This window comes from Diadema setosum, chromosome 16, assembly GCF_964275005.1.
Source record: "Diadema setosum chromosome 16, eeDiaSeto1, whole genome shotgun sequence".
NCBI lineage: Eukaryota > Metazoa > Echinodermata > Echinoidea > Diadematoida > Diadematidae > Diadema > Diadema setosum.
The window spans coordinates 13,873,429-13,897,139 of NC_092700.1; the positions used below are offsets into that span (position 1 = coordinate 13,873,429).

Here is a 23,711-nt window from a genome sequence, read left to right on the forward strand (position 1 = left end):
GTACACAATAAGTCTGCCGAATATTACCATATTCTTTACTTCATTTTTTTTACACGTGTGATTTGCATAACAGTTGACAGCAATGAGGAATAAACCGGGAATACAGGAGATAATAATGAATATTAGATAACGAGCTGTGTCGAAGAAAAAATAATCAACTTGCATTTTCTTAGAGGTAACTTTACAGAGCGACGGAATTAAGCGAATTGAATGAATTGATGCTTTACGTGTACATTGTTGAAGTAGTCAACTTATGAAATAACGTAAACGTGATAACTGTAACCGTGCATAATACTTTTACATGTACCATGCATTTGCCTGATTGTAATTATGTTTTGTTTTGTTCTACACACTCGTGTCGTATTGTTATATCATTATCGTATATATTCTTTGTCGTAATCATTATCACTAACACAATTAGTCTCTCTGTAATCATGACGACCTTTCGATTAAAGCGACGCGATCACCCTAACTTCATCTCAGCGTCAATCCAATGTCAGCACCTTAGGATAACAGAAAGGTAAAGGTATACGTGAGAGTACCAGCGCATATTCCTTCAAATTCACAAATTAAAAGCACCCTTAAACCAAGAGCAAGAATGAACGATCAGAAAAAAAAAAAAAACCTGTCATAGGCCATAGCCAAGAGGAAATGACAATTTACCTCGGCTTAGTTCTTCTTGCTATAAATAGGCTAAATGTGCCTGCATCAGTCTTTTGCCATTACAGAGGCGTCAGTGCACGGAATAATTACAAGCATGTATGCTCGCGACATTTTTTTTTTCGTATTTAGGAGAAAGGGAAGGCGCGGGACTAGGCTTGTGACACAGACTAGAAAAAAAAAACATGAAAAAAAGACAAAAAATATATTTTTAGTAACGTAGCTTAGATTTTCAGTCTATTCTTTAGAACATGGGTTTGATAATTTGATGTGATTATGGGGCTCAAGGAGGGAAATATTATCGAGCACCGTGAGAAGGGTTGATACTTCCTAGCATACTGTAAACGTATACTTGGGTACCTAAGGGGGGGGGGGGGTCACCGTGCATCCCCCCAGGACTCCTCGAAACTTACATTTTCAGGATCCTCATGACATACTAAAACATAATCAAGATGTTAACAGGAACGAAAAGAGGCTGTTCTAGGTGAAATTTAATGTATTCTATTGTTTTTCATAATTTCTTATGTACTTCTTTGTTTTTCAACTTTTTCAACTTTTGTTTTTTCTTTGTTTTTCTATTGGAAATTGTCACTGACCACTTTTCTACCATAATTAGCACAAAACTAATCAATGAAAGTGATTAATTGTAAAAATAATCATTTTTTCATGACTTTCATGACAGAGCACTGTTTTCCATAGGAAATGTACACAAAAGCACAAAATTGTGCCCGTTTCGGGACGACATTCCGTTACAAAAATGGGCGTGACTTCGCAAAAGTATACGCGGATGTTGCAAATTTGGTCTCAAAAGTTGTGCGAGACTTGACCAAACAAAGTCAAGAAGCCTCGCGACAGATTTATAGCGCGAAACTTCGAGGGGGGGGGGGGCGGATCCCCCCACCCCCCGTCCTTATGTATGTATGTAATATATATGTGCTTACATGTAGGGCCTACGGTTATAGTAGGGTACCTAAGGGGAGGAGGGGGTCACCGTGCACCCCCAGGACTCCTCAAAACTTACTTGACTTTGTTTTGTTCAAGTCTCACGCAACTCTTGAGACCATATTTGCAACTTCCCCGCATACTTTTGCGAAGTCACGCCCATCTTTGTAACGGAATGTCGTCCCAAAACGGGCACAATTTTGTGCTTTTGTGTACATTTCCTATGGAAAACAGTGCTCTGCCATGAAAGTCATGAAAACCTGATTATTTTTACAATTAATCACTTTCATTGATTAGTTTTGTGCTAATTATGGTAGAAAAGTGGTCAGTGACAATTTTCCAATAGAAAAACAAAGAAAAAACAAAAGTTGAAAAAGTTGAAAAACAAAGAAATACATAAGAAATTATGAAAAACAATAGAATACATTAAATTTCACCTAGAACAGCCACTTTTCGCTCCTGTTAACATCTTGATTATGTTTTAGTATGTCATGAGGATCCTGAAGATGTAAGTTTCGAGGAGTCCTGGGGGGATGCACGGTGACCCCCCCTTAGGTACCCGACTAGTAGTTTAATGACGTAATCCGCTGTCTTTCACCTTTCTACAAAACAATAACCCCCCCCCCCAAAAAAAAAAAAATCTAAAGATGATAAACGGAAAGTAATTGAATTCAGTTTTAACAACAAGGTTTTGCCTTTTCTTACGATTAAGAAATCTACAAATGAATAGGTCATTCGAACAAGGTTGCAATCAAAGGCAAGCAGGCAATTTCCTATATTGTATAGGATGTTGACTGATTAGCAAAATACGAGTCTGCTATACGATTTTAAGGCTGGCGTATTTTTATGTTTTATTTTGTTATGTTTTTATTTATTCATTTATTCATTTATTTATCTATTTAGTTAGTTATTTAGTTATTCAGTTTTTAGGCTTCGGCTTTCAGGCCATCAATTCAAGCTTGTTTATATCTATATTCGTTCTGTTCACAGTCGACGACAGTGACGATAGCCACCACTGTGATGCTCTGAAGTGGTTCATGAGCGGTCACATATCAGTCTACAACTGTCTATTTCTAGATATCTTTTTTTTCTAGACTCAAGACGGTCATTTTTATGCAGTCTTGATCACGTGGGCTCTCAACATTATAGAAAGTCACACAGAAGGTACTGTATACAGACAACGCAAACAGAATCAACACGGAAACAATCAAACATGTGCAGGTGGCATGATCTTTTCTTATTAACGACTTTCCCTTTTTGGGATTTCTATGTATATGGACTCCGGTCCTTTACGCTTTAAGCAGAAAGAACTTGCAGTCGTAACGTTGGCAGCTCACTCAAGTCCGCTATTACCATCTGAAGAAGATGTCCGATTAAATATCAAAACAGTCACATGAAGATTTGTTTTGAATGTGGTAGGATAACTTCTTGCGCACATGTCACGTATTGTCTGTCTCTATACATCAGTCACAATATGTGATCTTAAACACCATAACTATGTAAAATTAATTGGTCTTCGCTTGTCTTTCCTACTACTAATACTTGGATTATTTGCATTCAGAAACAACTCATGAGACTTTTTTTTTTTGTCATAGATTGAAAAGGAGAGGATGAAAGCGTATCAGATGCCCATGTTATTATCAGTGATAACTGTATCCCATCGGAAAAGAATTTGGAGATAAACCCTGAGAATGCGCACGAACGGGAACCATTTTAGATGATACTGAGACGCATATCATAGGGCGTCTGGGCTTAGATCAGGACGACTATTCCCCGAGTAGAGATATCTACTCAGTTTCTAATTTGATTCTAATTCGAAACTGCGGCTTTCGAATCTCAAAGAAAAGCTCGAAAGGACATTTCAATCTTTCACTGCTAAATCATGAAGGGAGTGCCCTTCCGCTGAAATGCGACCCTTGGCATGTTTCGACGGAATCGGGTGGCTGAGAATTTCCGACCTCATGTAGAGAACCAAGCGCGGAGAAAGCAAAGTAAAACTTATGCCCAATTGGGATGAACAGGTGAGTATTGTGACCCTCTTGGCTCTGCGTTACCAGGGAGGTATTCGTGTTACTGAAGCAAATGATTCCGAAATAATACATATTTTGATTTCTTGTAATCCAGTTTCAATCTTCAGAAGGAGGCACTCCCTTCATGATTTAGCAGTGAAAGATTGAAACTGGATTACAAGAAATAAAAATATGTATTATTTCGGAATCATTGGAAGAGTTTAACGTTTTCTCTGATTATTTCTTATTACTTGTGTATTAAGTAGTTGATTTTATAGATTCATATATAATGGGTTTCCAGGCCAATTTCTTAAAATTGCCACCCATTTTAATTTAATGTGAAGCAACGGAGGGACTTTGGTCAAACAATTTCTCGTTTGATGTGTTCAAATTCGTTTTTAATCACCCAAATCAATCGTCACAAGTTCAAATTCGGATGTAAGCTTTCGTGTTTGGGTATATAAAAATTTCCAAATTTGTGCATTCAAATTAGTGCGATGTTTTGGGTAAGGACTTCAAAGCACTTTCAATTGAGTTTTTGAGCTATCGACTTATACAGCTGAGCATTAAATTTCGTGATACACATATGCACATAAAAAAAGCAAGAGTGATTTTGTCCAGTTAATTAGTGCATGTGACTTTACTTTTAATCTAAATCTCGTCATCAGGATCAGTGTTCTTTTATTGGAACATACAGATTTTTTCCTGTGCTCAATATCTTATGTGACCTTCAATATATTATCATAATCATTGTTTTCCCCACGATCATCACAATTTCGTTTTATATCTTTAATCTTCATCTTTATTTTCATCATGATCGTCATATTGATTATGATCACTGTTTTGTTTGTGCGAATTTCATTTTACATACTTATTTCTATATCATCATGCTCTTTGATCCACATATAGACGTTTTTAACATTCAATTTGAAATACAGTACATGTAATGTAATGTACTCTTTTTTATTGGACATCGTTCATGTTGAGTTTGAATGCTTCTTCTACGAACTTGCTGGCCCATTTGTGAATTTGAATATTCGAAATGAGCTGGCGACAGGGTGAGATAAAGTTGAATAACCATTGCCAAGAATGTATGCGCCTTCAATGAATTGAAATGTCCATGTGCGAAATTGACTGCCGGACGAGTTAATTTGAACGAGGAAAAATCTAGTTTGAATTACGATATTTAATACGAATAACGTTATTCAGGAGTCAAATACAACACTAAGGTTGAATCTTGGCAACAAAAACTCTTCAAATACAAATGTCATATCATGATGTAATAATTTATGTGCATTTTGATGCAAAAATCATCATTTTGTAACATTGAATAACCCTTGAGCTAAATTTGTTGTGTTACATGACATAATAGATTATTAACATAATTTTAAAGGAAAAGTACAGTCTAAGATATCTAGTTTCAAAAACATTAAAGTCTACTGATTTCTTGTAAGTTTTATTTTTCACCCTCATGTCCACTTTTGTTTGAAAATGGCCATATATATAAATCATTCAAAGAAGAAAATTTGTGTCCATGTCATTGGAAGTGATGAGAGTCAGTTTGGAACCGATAGGATAGTTTCATGAGAACATGTGAAACTTCAATTCTATGTCTTGTTCATTCTATGTTTGATTTATAATGAAAGTGGTACCGTTCTGTTTGTCTTGAACATAAAGCGGCATTTCACTCCGCGCAATAATGTCATGGAATATTGTAGAGCCAGTCACGTAGCTTGCCGTTGTCATTGCTGTTCGTAATCGAATCTCTAACCAGTGAGTATTCCCTCATCAAGATTTAACGCGTGAATAAAAAATAAGAATAACTACTAAGTTCTTAGTGATCTAAAGACTTGATATACTGCAGACTGGATTTCCGCATAAGTATGTTCGTTATATTATACCCTGCAATCCTAGGAAAAAGCTAAGTAATAGAGTAGGGCTTCAACAGAACAAGATCCCTTAGAATCAGTCTTGTTCTTTGAAACTGAAACCCCCCCCCCCTTTTTTTTCGGTACGTGCATGCTGCGCATATGAGGATTCTGTTTCCAATACAGGTCACTATTTTGTACATGATGAATTTAAAATTTGTAAAAATACACTGCATGTATTTTGAGGTGTGGGATCTACAGCAGTCCGAAATATATCAGCCATGCCAATGGCAGTTAAACTCCAAATCCACCGTGTCCATCTACTAATATACTAATACATGTATACACCTAATCTACATCAATTTACTCGGCAAGTTATGTAGCCTCTCTCATTATTTCATTCATGTGCATATTGTTAGTGGGTTTATCTTAAATAACAAGCTAACGTTAATTTCATACTAATATTACGGGTACACCTCATAATCTATTTAGTGGCAGTTATTGCCACGAGAATATTCACGTTTTGCTTGTCTGTTTGCACGAAGTTTTGACCGGGATGTTTGTTTACCATTCGAGGATAGATGTTGTTTGTTTGTTAGTTTGTTTTGAGTTTAGGTAGTTCCGACCTACCTGTGTTCCTCCAAACTGGTATTTGCCAGCGAGAAAGTGCGGCAGACAGAAGACGGCTGACCCAATGCTGAAAAGAATGGACCCCACGCCGACCCACTTTGGCTTGTGGCCACGCTCGCCAAAGTAGGTGACAAAGGCGCAGACGATCAGGTTGCTGATGTCGTATGCGGTTACAATGAAGCCGCTGCGCACGCTGGTGAGTCGGAATCGCCTCTCCAGGGTGGTGATGACAACATTAAGGTAGCCTAGCACTGTCATATTCTGGATTAGCGCGAGGAGGCACAAAAAGACGAGATAGCCTTTGGGGTTGTTGAGCACCTGTTGAAAAGGAATGAAATTTATGAATGAAACTATTATGTTGGATGGCACAATCTCACAGAAAGTCGTTGACATCAGATCGTACAAAGCTGCTTTGGACAGAACTTAGATCACGTGACTTTACGTTTACATGAGAGTGAAAATCCCATGGTTCGTTTGAAAGACGTGCATATATAGGTCCGCTTTTCTAGCCACATCATTTTTAAACTTACTAGGCAAAATCTTATTAATCAAAACTTCGATTAATTCCATGCAAACTTTTTTTTTTATCGTGAAAAGTGATTACCATTGTATTGTCCCTGAATAAAACAAGATGATTATTATACAAATAAGAAATGTTTCTAAGTGCAATGGACAGAATATTTCATTCGGTGAAAGATGAAATTATTGATCCATTCGATGAGGCTGCGCCTCGTTGAATGGATCATTCTGTCCATTGCACGAATTAAAAACACTTTTGATTTATAATCCTAACCCGTTGAGGACGGTTTGATTTTGCTACAACACGCATTTCTCATAGACTCTTATCCGAGTATACTCGGGACTCGTCCTCAACGGGCTAATATACATCCTTGTCATTTGATGTTTTATGAATGTGCTGGATTTGAGATCGAGAGAGTGCTCACAGAGCGCTTCTACGCTATCGCGTTGTCACTCGGACCCCGTTTACAGCCCGGCCTCAATTGCGCGGCCGAGCCTCGCAATTTTGTCCGTTTACACTGCTGGCCTCGGTATTTTGACCCCGTTTACAGTGCGGGGCCGGGCTCGGCCGCGGCTCGGCCGCGGCCGAGCCCGGCCTCAATTGCGCGGCCGAGCCTCGCAATTTTGTCCGTTTACACTGCTGGGCTCGGCCGCGCTTTTGATTCAAACCTTTCAATATTTTGTCGTAGTGGCGCTCTGCTTGTAAACAAATGCAATTTGGTATTGTCTGGTTTTCAGACCCTTTGCCAAATGAATTCCGTGGCGACGAAGTCGCCGTTCGGGCAAAGGCCTTTGCCGAAGGAAAGAATCCTTTGCAGGACAAAACCACCTGAAACTATACTGGTTTTCGACGTTGAGGGGGTTAATATCCTGAATAGCGAAAGATACAGGCAGAGGGTTTGGAAGCCAGACTAAAATTGGCCGCGCAATTGGCCGCGCATTTGGCCCAGTTTGCGTTTACACTGAAAAAGGCCAGGCTCGGCCGCGGCTCGGCCGCGGCCGAGACCACCTCCAGAGCGAGGCCAAATGCGAGGCCAATTTTGGCCTCGCATTTGGCCTTTTGCGCGTTTACACTGAAGCGAGGCTGGACTCGGCCGCGGCCGAGCCGCGGCCGAGCCTCGCACTGTAAACGGGGTCTTTGTCGCAGTGGCGCTCTGCTTGTAAACAAACGCAATTTGGTATAGCCTGGTTTTCAGACCCTTTGCCAACTGGATTCCGTGGCGACGAAGTCGCCGTGCGGGCAAAGGCCTTTGCCGAAGGAAAAATCCTTTGCAGGACAAAACCACCCTAAACTATACTAGTTTTCCACGTTGAGGGGGTTAATATCGTGAATAGCGAAATAGTACGGGCAGAGGGTCTGGAAGCCAGACTAAAATTGGCCGCGCATTTGGCCCAGTTTGCGTTTACACCAAGAAGAGGCCGGGCTCGGCCGCGGCCGAGACCACCTCCAGAGCGAGGCCAAATGCGAGGCCAATTTTGGCCTCGCATTTGGCCTTTTGCGCGTTTACACTGAAGCGGGGCTGGGCTCGGCCGCGGCTCGGCCGCGGCCGAGTCTCGCACTGTAAACGGGGTCATACACACCGCAAACGCAAGCGTTTGGTTTACATGCGTAGTGTGCCGAGCTCTCGGAGTGAGAGCAATTAGTCCATGGGCCAGGCCAGATATTGGTACCATCTGAGGTGGCAATACCTTTTTGGTGTCATTTTGTTTATCGGGCATAGATATGCTTATCAAGATATGATAGCATTTCCAAATGAGTAGCTTAGTCATAGTAAATGAATTTTAAACCAACTTGGTTTCGTTGTTATATCCCTGTACTTCTGAATCGAGACCAACCGCTATACAAAGAAGAGCACTGTCTTCTGTATGTTCACAGGTGTTCTGTTGTAAACGCGGTGCGCTTAGTCTTTATTCAAGGCAGCGAAGGGAATATCCAAGGGTTATGATGTCCTAAGCGCTTAGTCTAATATTCAAGACGGCGAAGGGAATATCCAAAGCTTATGATACAGTGTATATCCCTTTATCTAAAAACAACAACAACAAAGCAATTTCTCGTGAATTTTAGCGTCTTTTTCAATTATTTATCATTTTCCGGTGAAAACGCTGGGTTGAAAACGCTAATACCACGCCACTGTCGCTTTATTTCCATCAAACAATGAAAGATTATGCAAAAACAATGTACCGGTACACTTATTAATAATGTTGTAAATGAACAGAGTGATTTTTGTTTAAAACTGATGTATTTGTTGAGAGGGTGGTATAAAAACAGTATAGATAATCCCTTTTATTAGGAACTTTAGATATGATAACGGTACATTGTTCTAGATAAAGACTAAGTGCACCGCGTGACAGCTATGGACATCATAACCCTTTGGATATTCCCTTCGCTGCCTTGAATGAAGACTAAGCGCACCGCGTTTACAACAGAACACCTGTGGACATACAGAAGGCAGTGCTCGTATTTGTATAGCGGTTAGTTTCGATTCAGAAGTATAGGGATATAAAAACGAGACCAATTCATTATGACTAAGCTACTCATTTGGAAATGCTATCATAGCTTGATAAGCGTATCTATGTCCGACAAACAAAATGACACCAAAAAGGTTTTGCCACCTCGGGTGGTACCAACAACCCATTTTTCGGCTCTTGGCCCATGGACTAAATGGAGCAGATCGTTTGGATTAAAGGGATGGTACAGTATTGGTGGAGATGAGAATTGGGCTTATCACTTTTTGCCAGATACCAAGAAAACACTTATGATATAGTACAGAGCATACCGTTTTAAGATGAATTCAAAGTTATGTATTGATGAAAATCGGGTTTGGAATGACTGAAACATCCAAAACAAAGTAAAACAAAGCGATCGTAAAGTGTGGGTCCCACACTTTGTTAGAATCGCTCCTTTTTTTGACATCTCAAGCATTTCAAAACTAATTTTCATCAAATAAATGTTGAATTCCTCATAGAATTACATGCTCTTTCATATTTCATAAGAGGTTCCCCATTATCTCACCAAAAAATGTTAGTAACCTGAAATTAGGTCTCAACCAAAACTATACGATCCCTTTAAGAAATGGACCCTAGATTCAAGATTGCACGGTACATGGAGCTACAAAAATTGCACGAATGATGACGTAATAGCAAAATGTGACGAATGATCAATAGCAAACAACCAATCAAATGACAGGGATCTATCTAGGTGTATTATAATCTCTTCTCACGAGAATCGTCAGGAGAATATCCATTGATGACGTCACATCAAGCCTCCCATGACGTAGGATGACGTGGCTTTCTGATATTCGTTTATCATCGAGTCACCGATAAACGAGGATCTGTACTGTATACACTCTGAGCGGTTTTTGGAAGTCTATTTGAGATGTGGCTTATCCAGCCTGAATTGGTAAATGTTTACATTGCATTTTGACTTACGCTTATAATTCAGAGGTACATGTGAAAATCCGTAAATACCATAAATGGTAATATTACAACTGATTTTGTTTTGACAGAAAGTCATCATAACTATGTTGAGAGTATGATGGTGTCAATCTAATAGAGTAGTAACCTTTATAAAACGTTCACATTAGTAGGGTGGACCAGGGAGGTGCTAGAGAAGGAGAGGCAACTAAAGCTCTCCTTTGAAGTCATGCGCGGCACCGCCGAGAAGTTATGCGTTCAACTACAGGTGTTACCCATGTGCTTTGACAAAAGAAAGCATCAATAATCGGGCCTAGCGCTCTCACATCTAGAAATATTTGCTCCTACTGCAATTCGCTCTCTCTTTCAATGTGATGGCAACAATGGATTAATGTGCCTTGAATTGGAGCAGCGAATCAAAATGCAGTGTAAAACTCACAATATTTTAACAGCAAATAGTTTAAAAACACGCTGGAACACGCTTTAACGGAGTACTTTATTTGAAAGTTCAAAATATCCCCTTATTAACAGATAGAGAATTATCATGCGGAAATGTGCGCATTATAGAAAAAAAAAATAGGTTTTTATGAGGGCCTAATTTTCATTTCCTTTCGATTTGCGAATTACGAAGAAACTAGAAATACATGTTAATAATATTAAATTCTTTCCTAAAATATTCTAAATCAATTCGAGTATTTCATTTAAAATTTTGCGGTGAAATAAAGCTTGTAATTCAACGAAAGGTGAAATGCGTTCTTCGTCTCCGAACTTCGTCTTGCAACTAGAGCGGTGCCGAGCATGACTTCAAAGCGTAATGGAATGCTAGACATCCCATTGCAACGCCTTGAACCCAAACATGTGTTTGCATGAATTACGAAGAGTTGCCACTCCATCTCTGTAACACCTCCCTGGGTGGACTATCACCTTGCAACTAAATCAACCCAACATGCATAGAGTACTTTGCTAACAATGGGAAAATATTCTACAGAAGATCCAAAGTTACAAAAAGTCAAACAATTATTCATGAATATGGTAAAATGTCGCACCATATACCTGGGAAGTAAAGTATTTTTCATTAAATGTGCTGAAATGTGGAAGTTATATAATCATAGGTTTGGACTAAGTGCTCATACACACGCTCACAGTAGGCGTTTTCACATCAGCCCGATAAAAATCCAAGCTCGAAATATTTTCGCGATTGCGAACTAGCGCGCTATTTCATTTCTTATTCACATCAGCCCGAAGAGACTTAGACCGATTTTTTTTCGAGCTAATTCGACAGCTGAGTATGTGCAAACAGCACAAATAATGTATGTGCCCTCCCAAAAATTCCTCATCATTTGTGTGCAGTTTGCCTCGATCGATCGGGTCACACACGCTAGGCAAAATGCGATGCATCGCGCTAATTTCTCGAGTCGTTTTCACATTATCAAATAGCGCGCTACTATCCCGCTATTTCAGAAATTTCCCGAGTTGGACTCGAGAAATTTTCTCAATCAGAGCGATACAATTAGCGCGTTAATTTGTGTTCACATTATCAAATAGCGCGCTATTTCGCTATCGGGAAAATTTCCCAAGTCAGAAAATAGGGCGCTATTTCGAAACATCGGGCTGATGTGAAAACGCCCAGTGAACAAAACATTGCTTTAATCGCAAGTTCATATCAACGGAATTGTTTCTTACAGTCACAATATATGACTACCAGCAAAGGGACATGACAATATCACGCACAGTAATATCATATTTCTTTCAAGGACACGCGCTGACAAGATTGACAGATCTCACCATAAACGACATGTCAGATTTCATTTCCCTGGAGTTTCCTTACGAAAATAAATGAAAGAAAACAAGAAGCCCACACGCACATAACTAAACAAGATATTACAATTTGCAATTTATAGCTCCAACAGTGTGCCAACAGGATCATTCCCTTTCGTATTGCACATTGTATGCGTTGAAGGTCTGTCTGTAATGAGCGTGTGGATTATGATTCTCTTTCCCCCTGCGTATACTATGAAAAGAAAAGGGGAAAAAACCGTTCCGTTGTCAAATCTGAGAAAAACCAGGGAGGGTAAAAGAGACTGCCAACTTCGGCGAAAGATCACCTTGCTGAACTATTAATGATATCCGGAAGGGGTTCAGTCTACGAAAACAAATCACGCGCTTGTTTTGTTTTCTGTCTTCGTGTCTGGCTTTGTTTCATTCTTTTTAACTGATTAAAAATAGAAGAACAAAACACCTAATTTGATTACAATACATACTCCCTTTCAAAGTGAAAATAATGAAGGTAAATAATGGGATAATATGATGTTGAACGCTGTTTTCCTTCCATACAGCGGATGTACCCTTATTGCCTGCCTTCAATACGTTGAACAAAATAGATTAAAGGATACACTGCTAACTCGATGACAGTGATATTTCACGATGTTCTTTGCACACACACTGGCTGAACAGTTACAGTACAAGTGTTCTCAATGGCTTTTTCTGTCTATCCCTCTTCCTGAAATGGGACTGAAGTCTTTGACAAATTTCCGGTAACTGGGTTGTGTAAGGACAAATCAATTACAGGTTTAGGCAATGATAGTAAGAGAATCTTTTTCTGTGATTTTTTTTTTTCGTGATCAAGAAAGAGGCAATCACTCTACGGTGTGGCAGCAAGGGGCTATCAAGGAGTCAGTCACATGACTCGACGGTCAACTCTCCACTGTTCCACCTGGTTCCACAATGCACAAGTAAAGATCTCGCTTCATACAATACTTAAAGGATGTTCGGTCTGACTGTGGTCCAAGCCAAGACAGCTGCAAGACTTATAGAAAGTGCAGTAATAACGACCTTTTCTCAGGAAAGACAATTGCTCAGTCGCATAGTTGCACCAGGAAAAATCCTAACCGCAAAAGTGTAAAAGTCGTGACGTCAGAGGAGTGCGATAGTGCAAAATAGCGACTTTTGACTATGGGGGGGGGGGGGGTGAAACCCAAATATGCATGTGGATTGAGTGAATGTAACAATATTAGTGGAATACATGAGTGAAAGTTTGAGGGAAATATGTCTAAAAGTAATAAATTTGTAAAGTTTTGGAGTCGCCATCGCTGGATTAGAAGACTACTACAGATCATTATATGTCATGGAAAACGATATTAAGAAAATATAACAAAAGAATCAACAAATATCATTTTTACGAAAAGTTTACGCATTCTCTCGACTTGTTCCTGACGTACGGGAGGGTAATATTATCATTCCTGCTTTCAGAAAGAGGCAAGTCAAGCGCTCTTTCAATTTTGCCAGGAAAGGGGAAATATTTTTTATTTTTCTTTACATTTTCTTTATACTGTTTTTAAATATGAAGATGAAGAAGAAAACTTTAAACGTTTATACCTTTTGAACGGATTTTCCGATTTTCCTAAAAATTTCACTCATATGTTTTAATAATATTGCTGTATTTATTCATATTTGGGCGTTTGCCCCTTTAAGAGCCTATGCCGTGGAGGTAAAATGTGAACGGATGACCTCGGAGTGTGCTACGTACGTAAAGGCCCTGTCACACCTTTCCGGGTAAGCTACGCGGGCTTGTTGCGAGTAGGAATTTTCCAGTACGCACGAGAATTTTCTGCAGGCGGACAAGGATGTTGGCGAGTTCCGTACTTGCGTCTTACTGCTAGACACGTGATATTTACCTGCTACTTGCGTGTATTCCGTGTGACGTGTGTGAGAGCTTTGAAACCGACTGCAAAGTACCTATACGTGGGAGTTGCCTGCGAGGTGCTGCCGCTAACTGGTGTTCTGCGTGTACCTCTGCGGGCAAACCCCCGCGACTCACCCGGAACGAGTTTTGAGCATGCTCAAGGCCTTGTCACACCGTGTCTTGGGAAGCCTTGCGGGTTGACTTGCGGGGAAAATTTTTTGCTACCCGGACCTCCCAGCAGTTGGTACGCACCTAACAGTACCTAGCGCGTATCTCACCCGTAGTTGCCCGGAGGTGCGCACGCAAGTCCAATTTACTCGCAGCCAAGTTTTGAGCTGAGCATGACCAAAACTTTTTTTTTTTTCCGGGGGGGGGGGGGGGGTGAGTCGCGGGGATTGCCCGCAGAGGTCCACGCAGAACGCCAGCCAGTAGGAGTCCCTTAGGGGCAGCACCTCGCAGGCAACTCCTACGCAGGTACCTCGCAGTCCCCGTATGCGGCCAAGATAGTGACATTCTGTGGGACTTCTGTCATTCCTTCAGAGGGATTCCTACACCGAGTTGTCAGCCCTCAATAGCCACCCATGCGCCTGATACGCAGGTCATACGTAAGTAGAAAGTAAGTAGCACGGGTCCAGTAGGTATAAGACGCATGCGAAACTTGCCAAAATCCTTGTCCGCCTGCAAAAATTGTCCTGCATGCAGAAAAATCCCCACACGCAACAAGCCCGCCAAGCTTGCCCGGAAAGGTGTGACAGGGCTTAAACTTGGCTGCGGGTGAATAGGACTTGCGTGCGCAACTCCGGGTAACTACGGGTGAGATACGTGCAAGGTACTGTCATGTGCGGGTCATCTGCCGGGACCTCCGGGTAGCAAAAATTGTTCTTCGTAAGTCGCACGCAAGATTTGCCCGGAAAGGTGTGACGCTCAACAGCGACAGCGTGCAATGGTATTATTATCATTTTTAGTAAATATCATGTAATGAGCAGTCGACCATCAGATATAGTAGCAATAATCTTTTTAGGAGTTGTATAAATATGTTACCACACTGAAAAACGAATTTACAATCATGAAAAATGCCCGTGGGTTCTAGAACTGTTTATTCACTACACGTCAATGTGATGAAGATATGACTGCAATACATGTAATCAATATTGATTTTTCTCTCTTTTTTTCTGCTGATTTCCAATGTTGATGTATTTTTCTTTTTTATGACAGAAGGTTGAATAAAAACCGATGAGTTCAACTTATTTCTGGTTCGTGCCTTGACACTTGCATTACACTGTCAATGACCAACCAAATGTATGAACAAGAGTTGTTAAGAGACAAAGTCAAATTTCCTCAAAGTTAAATGAACATCGACAATTCAGATACCTCCGATATCAAGGGCAAACCTCTTGATGAGATTCAGGTACTCAGTCATGACTTTATAATATCATTAAGCGAGTGCAACTGTGATTATATCTGGGCGTCAATGAAGTCTGATTTTACAGTTTAATATCATGGCTTTTAACAAATTTTGTGATTAACGGTAAATGTAGCGAGAACAAACAATTTTCGACTTTGGCAATCAAGATAACGCGATATGGAGTCGTAGACGCCGTATGAATAAATCCACCAATGATTGGATAAGGTGTTTTATTTGATGGCGGAAAGATGAATTCTTTCGGGCTGAGGTTTTGTTTAGAAGACCAACTGGATTCACCGAGAAAGACGTTTCATTTTTCTCGATTACCACGTACAGGCCACATGTTAGGAAAGTTTCAAACTTACAGAAGGATTTTGAAGATCATTTCGTCGTTGTTGCTTAGTTGTTGTTGTTGTTGTTGTTTTTTGCCTTCGTATGGATACCATCAACTGGGGAATTTTGGGTCAGAGTCAGACTTTCGACTCTTCTCATGTCATGTTTTGATGTGCCAATAAATTGACCTTTCGCCTCCTTTTCACTTAAAAAAGGGAAAGGGTGAAGTCAACACATGGCAACATGCTTGTTGTTGTCTTTTCGTCATCAGTAGATAGCGTGGTTTGATCGCCAGACAAAGCAAACATCGAAAGATCGTGATGTGCATACTTATTATATCATTCATTCACTTTCCTGTCTTTTTCGAGGAACAACAACATTGTCTCGGATCAACAGGCCGGTAGTTATCCTGTATGTATATGAGACTGACGGTTATACGTAACTTCCTGATAGGAAGCAGCGTTATCTGTTACGTCAGGTTGCCTGGTACCAGGTATAACTTGAGGTAGGGGAAATGCGTAAATTTTCTGAAGATTATACGAAAGTATGATTACCAATTTTTCATTCATTGGTTCGGTGTAGGTATGTCTGTATTTTCAAATTGCGCACTATTTGGGCAAGTTAGTGCTGGTAGAATTAAGGATGCCAGAATTCACTAATGAATCATTATGAAAATACTGTCTGTGAGAGTCGTGTGTATACAGCTGTGCTTTAACTTTGAAATCGTATTATTAACTAGTCTTTGATTCTGACTATAAGGACACACTGCATGCAGTCCTAGTCTTTTGTGCAGATAGCTCCTTTCTGGTATCTGCTAAACGTCAAACGATAAGGGCCTTTCATAAAACATTATTGTCCTACAAAGTTTGCCTTGCAGGTCATGAACAGGTGGAGCCTATAGGAAAAGTGTCCTCTCCTGCCATGTATCCGAGGGATTTAAGGGGGATTTATATAACGGAAGTGGTTTACTGAATCTAATTGTTATCGAAGGCAGCATTATATTGCATTAAAAGCTTAACTGTACCTATGGAAACCGGACAAACGCTCTATCTTTTTAAAGTAGTTTAGGTCTCCGAATCAGAGAGGTCGAGATGACGAAATCAGAAATCTCACCTTCTCGCATTCGTGGAGCCAAAAGGTCAAAAAGATAAGATCTCCGATCTCTCCTTCTAAGCTTTTCTTACCCAAGACTTTGAGATGACGAGATTTCAGATGTCTCCTACTCACCTTCTCGGTACTTATAGATGCCACCGAGAAGACAAATGAATTCCCAGAGAAGACTAGTTATCGGATCTCGCTATCTCGCATTGTCGGATCAAGAAAGAAAGTCGTGATGACGAGATCTCCTACCCTATCTTCTCGTTCTCTCGCAATGAAAATAAAATGTACAAGGCGAAGAATAAACTCATCTTCTCAATGGCGTATTCATTTATCTCATGCCGAATAAGGTCAAGAACGCGATGAATTGTCTCGTCTCCTATATGTTTATATACCGTACACCGTCTAAACCGTGCACTGAAGCATAATGCATCGAACAGTTTTCATAACGTTCGAGCTGGTTATAAAAAGTCAATTGTCACCAGTCATATCCGCATGTATAAAACAAACACCTTTGAGGCATATCTTGTCAACGATTCATGTAAACGAGACCTTAAGAGGGCACCGCAAAATAAATAAATAAATAAATAAATAGAAAGATAGATGAATAAATAAATAAATAAATATCACAATCTTGAGCACATGTATTTAGTATTTTCTTGGTTGGTTTTGTGTAACTAATGACACGATGAACATGAGTGGCGGTGAGGTCTAGAAGAAGAAAAGCGCACGAGGATTAAATTTCGGCATCTGAATTTCCAAGAATTTCTTAGGCGAAACGAGAGACAAAAGCCAGGGGGTCGTTGAAGCTCACTTAAGCTCTAAGAGAAACTTGATATCAATGTTTCTTTTTTATGATGCCTGGGAATGGTGTGTCATTCGCGGAATTCTACCAACTGCCTTTTCAGAAGTCTCATTAGTAATAACCCTGTGAAGGTATATACATGAAACACAATTCACCTATTCAACATGACAGACAGATGCTGAGTAGAAAACAAGGTATTTCGAATTGAAAGTAGGCTATAATTATGTCTAGTGATAAAAAAAAAAATTCAAATATAAAACTAGCATGCTCTTAGACTTTGTAAAGCAGCTAATGTACTTTACTGTAATAATGATCATACATAGGATGATTAGAGAATGACACAAAATGTCATATCCTTTGGGTCTATACCAATTACCAGAGGAATATGCAATATTGATGGTTTCACCGCTTGCTCTTTCATTGAATAAATCAAGACTGACAAATTTTCGTATACGTTACATTATATGTTTTTCGGTGGACCGTGATTATGGTTTAGAAAAAGAATTTATCGATCACCAGTTCATTTTCCTGTGTAATGATATACTTCGTCTTTATTTGCGACTTTTAGCATCTTAGAATATAACGTTTAAACGATAGCAAATTTATTATTCTGTCAATCATTGCGGAATTGCAGCTTTAGTATCATTGTACTGCGAGTCTAGCGTCGAATGGCACGACTTTTTTTTTTCTTTGAAACGTCGCGATGAGAATGCAAATTAGGGGAGATTCATTAGGAAATAAGCAAATTTTGCTTGAACTATCATAATGAACTACAACTAAACACATATTGGAAAGCTATATGAACCTAAATATACAATAATTGCTAAACTGTTTTGACCTAGCTGGATAGATTACCAAACACCATAATAATTGGTTATGAGGATAACTGGATACGTGACAGCAATCACTGGTTATCGGTCGTGTACACGGATGTTTGTATCACACTCTTGCTAAATTTTCCAACGTTTGTAGAAATAGAATACGGCGATAAAGGTCGTGCCTGTAATTGATTTCCTTGGTAACTGCCGTGTTATCTAGCAAGATGTAATATGAGTACAATTAACCGCGGAAATGCGAAAAGTGACACTTGGCTAAGACGGGCTTTCATGATCATTAAGTTAATGGTGGCACGTCGAGCATTGCGCAGACACATCTTTCCCAAAAATTATAGTCCCATATTAAATACTTCAACCGTTGGCAGCTCACGTACGCACAGACACACGCTATCTTTTTTTTTTTCTTCTTCTTCTTACTCTGAACTAAGTCTAATATCGGACAATGGAAAAAAAAAAAAAAAAGGTTTCAACTTCCCTGGACGCAAGTTGCAAGCAAACTAATGCAAATCAGAACAAACAAGTAGAGAAATAATAGAAAAATGTTTATCTAATGTTCACTCATGGAATTATACGAGGGTGCATTTAACCTGTATGAAAGTGACTATTAAATTAAAAGCATATATATACATGTTACCGGCCTCTTTTTAATGGGAAAATCATTTTTTTTCAGCAGCAGTTGTTACAGAGACGGTGAAAACTGCAAGATTGGCACACAAAACTTTATCATCTTCTTAAAACATTCGACATAATAGGCTATGATGGTAACACGCTCCCTTTTGCAAATCATCATTTCTGCATAATTATTATCATACATTTTTTTTTTACCGCAGAAAAACAACAAATCAGTAAGAAAGTAGTGAGTAAATTCGGGTACTGCTAATCTCCATGGAAGTTGAATAAGCGGATGTCGCTTTCAGGACGTCAAATATAGAAAGAGTGCTCACACTCAAAAGCTGACTTTTCAAATTGACGAGATTACAAGCAATGTAAAAGCTAGTGTCTCACACATTTCGATAATAACAATAGGAAAGTAGACTAGAAAATACAGAATGATTTCTATGAGGATCCCTCGAATTATTCTCTTCATGTGTGTAGAACTTGAATAAAAAGGATAATTGATGGCCTATTATGATCTTTAAGCATTTGTGGGTAGTTAAAAAAAAAACTCTGATTCAATATAATCAATATAACAATGTATCCCAATCTAAGTGTGTACCCATGGGAAACGGCATATTAGAACAGAGCTACGAACTCAAAACATAATAATAATCACAGTTACCATAGCAAATCAAAATGATATTGATAACAGGTTTAGTCGAACCATCTCAAAACTTTGAAGATGACTTTGTTAGAAGCACTGCGGGGTATGATTTTGTGACAAGTATGAAGTAAAACAAATATGATGTATAAACTAACATCATTTGAAAATGTCGTACAATTAAACTTTTATTGCCTTATTCTTTCGAGATTAGACACAGTCTTTACAATAATTGATCTTTATACCTACTGCCTACACACATACATCTTATACAAAAGTGTGTGATAATCATTATAAACACAAACATATATTGACAAACAAGCGTTCGTTAATTAAAGTGAAACCGTGATACCAGTCACCCGAGGATCAAGTTCCTGCCTACGTCACCGTTTAGTATTAAAAAACATTATACGGAAAGAATTGATATCGCTTTCGATTCATATATAGCATGACGTTTGCTGATCCTCCTTGAATTTGATTTGGGCGGTCAATGACATCGAGCGTGTCAATGACGATCGGTTTTATTGTACTCTATAGACTGGCATCACATGTCCGAAAGCCATGTAAAGTAAGGGGCTGTTTATAGGATATATTAGAAAATATGGAAATCTGATTGGATGAGGAACATGGACAATCAATTCTAATTTTGTAAAACCTTATACTTATGACGTAGATAAACGTCCGAGAGGGAAAACAACAATGTTTTTTTTGGGTTTTTGTTTTTTGTTTTTTAGGAAAATGATAATCTTTGACCTCATTCATCTTATTCACAATGTTATGAAACTCGGAAAAAAAGAAATAAAACTCACATGTCGAATTGAATAAACAGTTACAGAAACCCACAGAAACTGGCTACATCTTAAGCAGTTCATTTGCATATATCTATATAGTTATGCAATAGTTTACAATAAAACGGGACAATATAGTTTACAATAAAATGAGAAAATATTTAACAATAAAACGAGACTATAAGGAATAATCCATCGCATGCATCATACTGGTATGATTAAAATTGAAATTACTTTTAAGTGCAAGTGACTTCTTTTGGACTTCAGCTTATCCAGGAATTGAGGCCATCAGACCTCGTCATTCGTTTTTGATAGGAATTAAGTCCACCTGTTGTTCGTGTTAAATGACAAATTAAAAAATGGAGCAGACTAACGCTTAAATGAAGTACGTGACACAACAACAAGAGAAATTGTATTTGTAGTGTCATTGACACAGCATATTCACAACGTATTATTATCATTCTTTGTGGGCGGCAACATGCACGTTTAAAAAAAAACTCTTGTGTCTAATTATTAAAAGATCACACAACATGCGGGTTAAAATAGTGATATAGATTTGAATTATCTTTTTCATAATATCAGACATAGAGTACACTTCGGTTAAAGACACGACAGAGAACATTGTTGTAGATAACTGTCTTTGTATATATCCGGTCGTAAGTTCTTTCCCTGAAATGAATTCCGCAATTCACTGTTAATTGAGAATTTAAGGCAATCGGTTCTTGTTCCGCTTCCGCATTTGACCGCATAGATAATGTGTGAAGTTGAGTTTCTAGGATGCCTGCTTACGAAGTATTTACACAATCAAAAAACAAACAAACAAACAAACATTAGTGCAATTTATCTAAAGATGATAGTTGTTTTGGATGATGTTCCACCCTTTCTGGATTAAAGTATTCTTCTTTACTCTGCGTACAAATATCGAAATCTTTTTCCAGATAACACGCTAATTTTGCGTTAAGGATCCTGTCCCATGACACTATACAAGGCACGTGTTTCACAATGATGGATCAAAATTCTCCCAAAACAATTAGTAGTTGCTACTACCACTATAAGTTTTTTCACATTTCGTATTCCCTGCCACTACTGGTGCACTAGAATCTCATGGTTTTTACGAGACAGTTAAAAAAAAAAACTGCTATTATCGGCCCACAAGTCCCCCTGTGGTTTGTAAAAATGAATGAATAAATAATAAATAGATAGATAAATAAATAGATAAATAAATAAATAAATAAATAAATAAATAAATAAATGTTCAAATCGCATTTCTTGTTCACAAGGTAGCAACGATAGCGGCAACTATTTATCCCTGGTACATTTTTTTTTGACAATCCTCAAAATAATGCGAGTAATGTGATTTTCTTTTATTCTTTTGTTAGTTAAATTTTCATTCAGGATTTATTCAAGATTAGAGATCGGATCAATAGTGGACACTTAAGAAAGGCAAGATATGCAACAGACACGGACAACGGTAGAACAGCTTGTATAATATATCTATATATACTGGGTCGAAGATGAACTTCAGAGTAAAACGGTAATTATTTTAACTTCTTACCTGAATGCAGGCTGGTCTCCACCACAGAAATCCGAATTTAGACCTCTTTTCTTCTGTAGACTCTCTCCTCTTGTCTTGTTCGTCAGATGAAGACTTTGTGATCGGCAGTTCCTCTGCATACACTTTGCTTCCATTCCTTATTCCCATCGCCGCCATCGCCAAGCTAGACTTAGACGATGTGGCAAGTTTCTCGCCCACCGCCGCGTTCCCCATGGCATCAAGATCGCCACGGCAAAGGGACGGTCGTACTTTCATCTCAAACACGTTATCGTTCTCCGACTCGCCAAGGCTGTGGAGTGAGCCAGAAGATGTGATGGACTTGTGATAATCGAAGCCTTTATTGATGTTCTGTCGGCTGCTGCACGAGCCGCTGAACGACTGGCTGTGAGGGCGAAGTGTGCGAGTGTCCGCTGTACCGAGCAAAGAGACGCTCCGAGAACGTGTGGTAGCGACATACACGCGAGACATTTCTGAAAAAGAATTGGGGAGTTCACGTGAGAAGCAAAGTAACCACAGAACAGATTTTGAGTCAGATATGTGTGGCCTGTTTACCCGTTGCTACGGAAGTTAAAAGTTAGCTGAATATTCGAGGGTTGTACCCCGTGTTTTGAGGAATTCGAGAAGGCAAACGCTCACCACAGCAACGACAGAATTGAACTGAAGCTGACGACTTCGTGGCGAATAATGACGTCCGATCATTTCTTTGCTGGTACTTAAAATGATATGTGGGCAGAACTCAACACGCTCAACACGCTGAAGTCCCGCTGATCATGTCTTGGACAGGGGTGTCCGAAGCATGTCAGCTGTTTTCTGTTTCTTGGCTGGACAAACTAAGCTATGAGTATTTTATTTTCACTGATTTGTTTTGTGTTTTCTTTGATTAGTCGTGTAATTCATTCATTTTTCAGAATTTATCGCTTTATCAGTTTATCACTTGATTCAAGTGAGAGCGGAAGTCACATTATAAAAAATATTTCAGTTCTTTCATTTTTTCTTTATTGCTGGGGCGGGTTGCAAGTCACATTGCTTCATTCTTTAAAACATGCAAAGCTTTAGAAGGAATAACAATAAACGTGTCTATTTTTTTTTGGTTACAGGGAATCTCCCTTTTGTCTTTCACTTCCCTGGTTTTTCCAAAATGTTACACAAATGTCGAAACCCACTCACATACAAAATACCATCTACAAACGCCAGTTTATGCCTCATATGAAAGAGGAATTAAATGTTCCCATGAATTAGTTGTGAAAAAATATTCTTCAAGGTCTGACAAACAATGACATCAGTTGGCTGGTTAGAATTACGCGCCAATATAACATGACGTCATGCTTATTGCGATTGCTATCTTAATGTGAATAACAATCTGCGGGAAACCCAGCAAAAGAATAGGAGGACAAACCACAAACACTCAAATCAATTACGTAAAATCCTTTAGCATGGAGTCTTGTTTTGCATGGCAGCAGCTAAACTAGAAGAGACGACAAATCTAATCTTATTGCGTCATTAAAAGCTTACCCATAATTATCACCACATTTTTAATGAATCTACCCCTATAATTGTCAAACTTAAAAGGCAGAAAGGAGAAATGATAAAGTCTTTTTATTTCTTATCCCGCAATGCAAAAGGACGAAACAACATAACATTCGGATGAAAAAACAAACAAACAAACAAAACAAAACAAAACAAAACGAACTGGGGGGGGGGGGGTCATGGTAGAACGATGATTCACGTTTCAAAGGACGTATAGTAACACGTGCGTTTTATTTTCCATCGTAGATACGGGAGTGGTCTGTTTGAAAACTGTCGCATATCAGTCACTTCCCGCAAAAATTTCAGCACCGCATTTCTCACTTATTCCATATAGGTTCATTAACGAATGCATGTGTGCTGAAAGAAAGAGAGGGAGAGAGAA

At 39.0% G+C, this 23,711-nt stretch overlaps 1 protein-coding gene across 1 annotated transcript in view; it reads right to left on the reverse strand.

The window, feature by feature from the left end:
• Nucleotides 1–22,270, reverse strand: part of LOC140239594 (solute carrier organic anion transporter family member 4A1-like) — a 45,881-nt gene extending 23,611 nt beyond the window's left edge. The window contains exons 1-2 of the mRNA XM_072319425.1: nucleotides 21,803–22,270; nucleotides 6,110–6,427 (exon numbers count right to left, since the gene is read on the reverse strand). Of these exons, the coding sequence (XP_072175526.1) occupies nucleotides 6,110–6,427; nucleotides 21,803–22,270 (786 nt within the window). The remainder of the gene's footprint in view (nucleotides 1–6,109; nucleotides 6,428–21,802) is intronic.
• Between the last annotated feature and the right edge of the window lie 1,441 nt (nucleotides 22,271–23,711).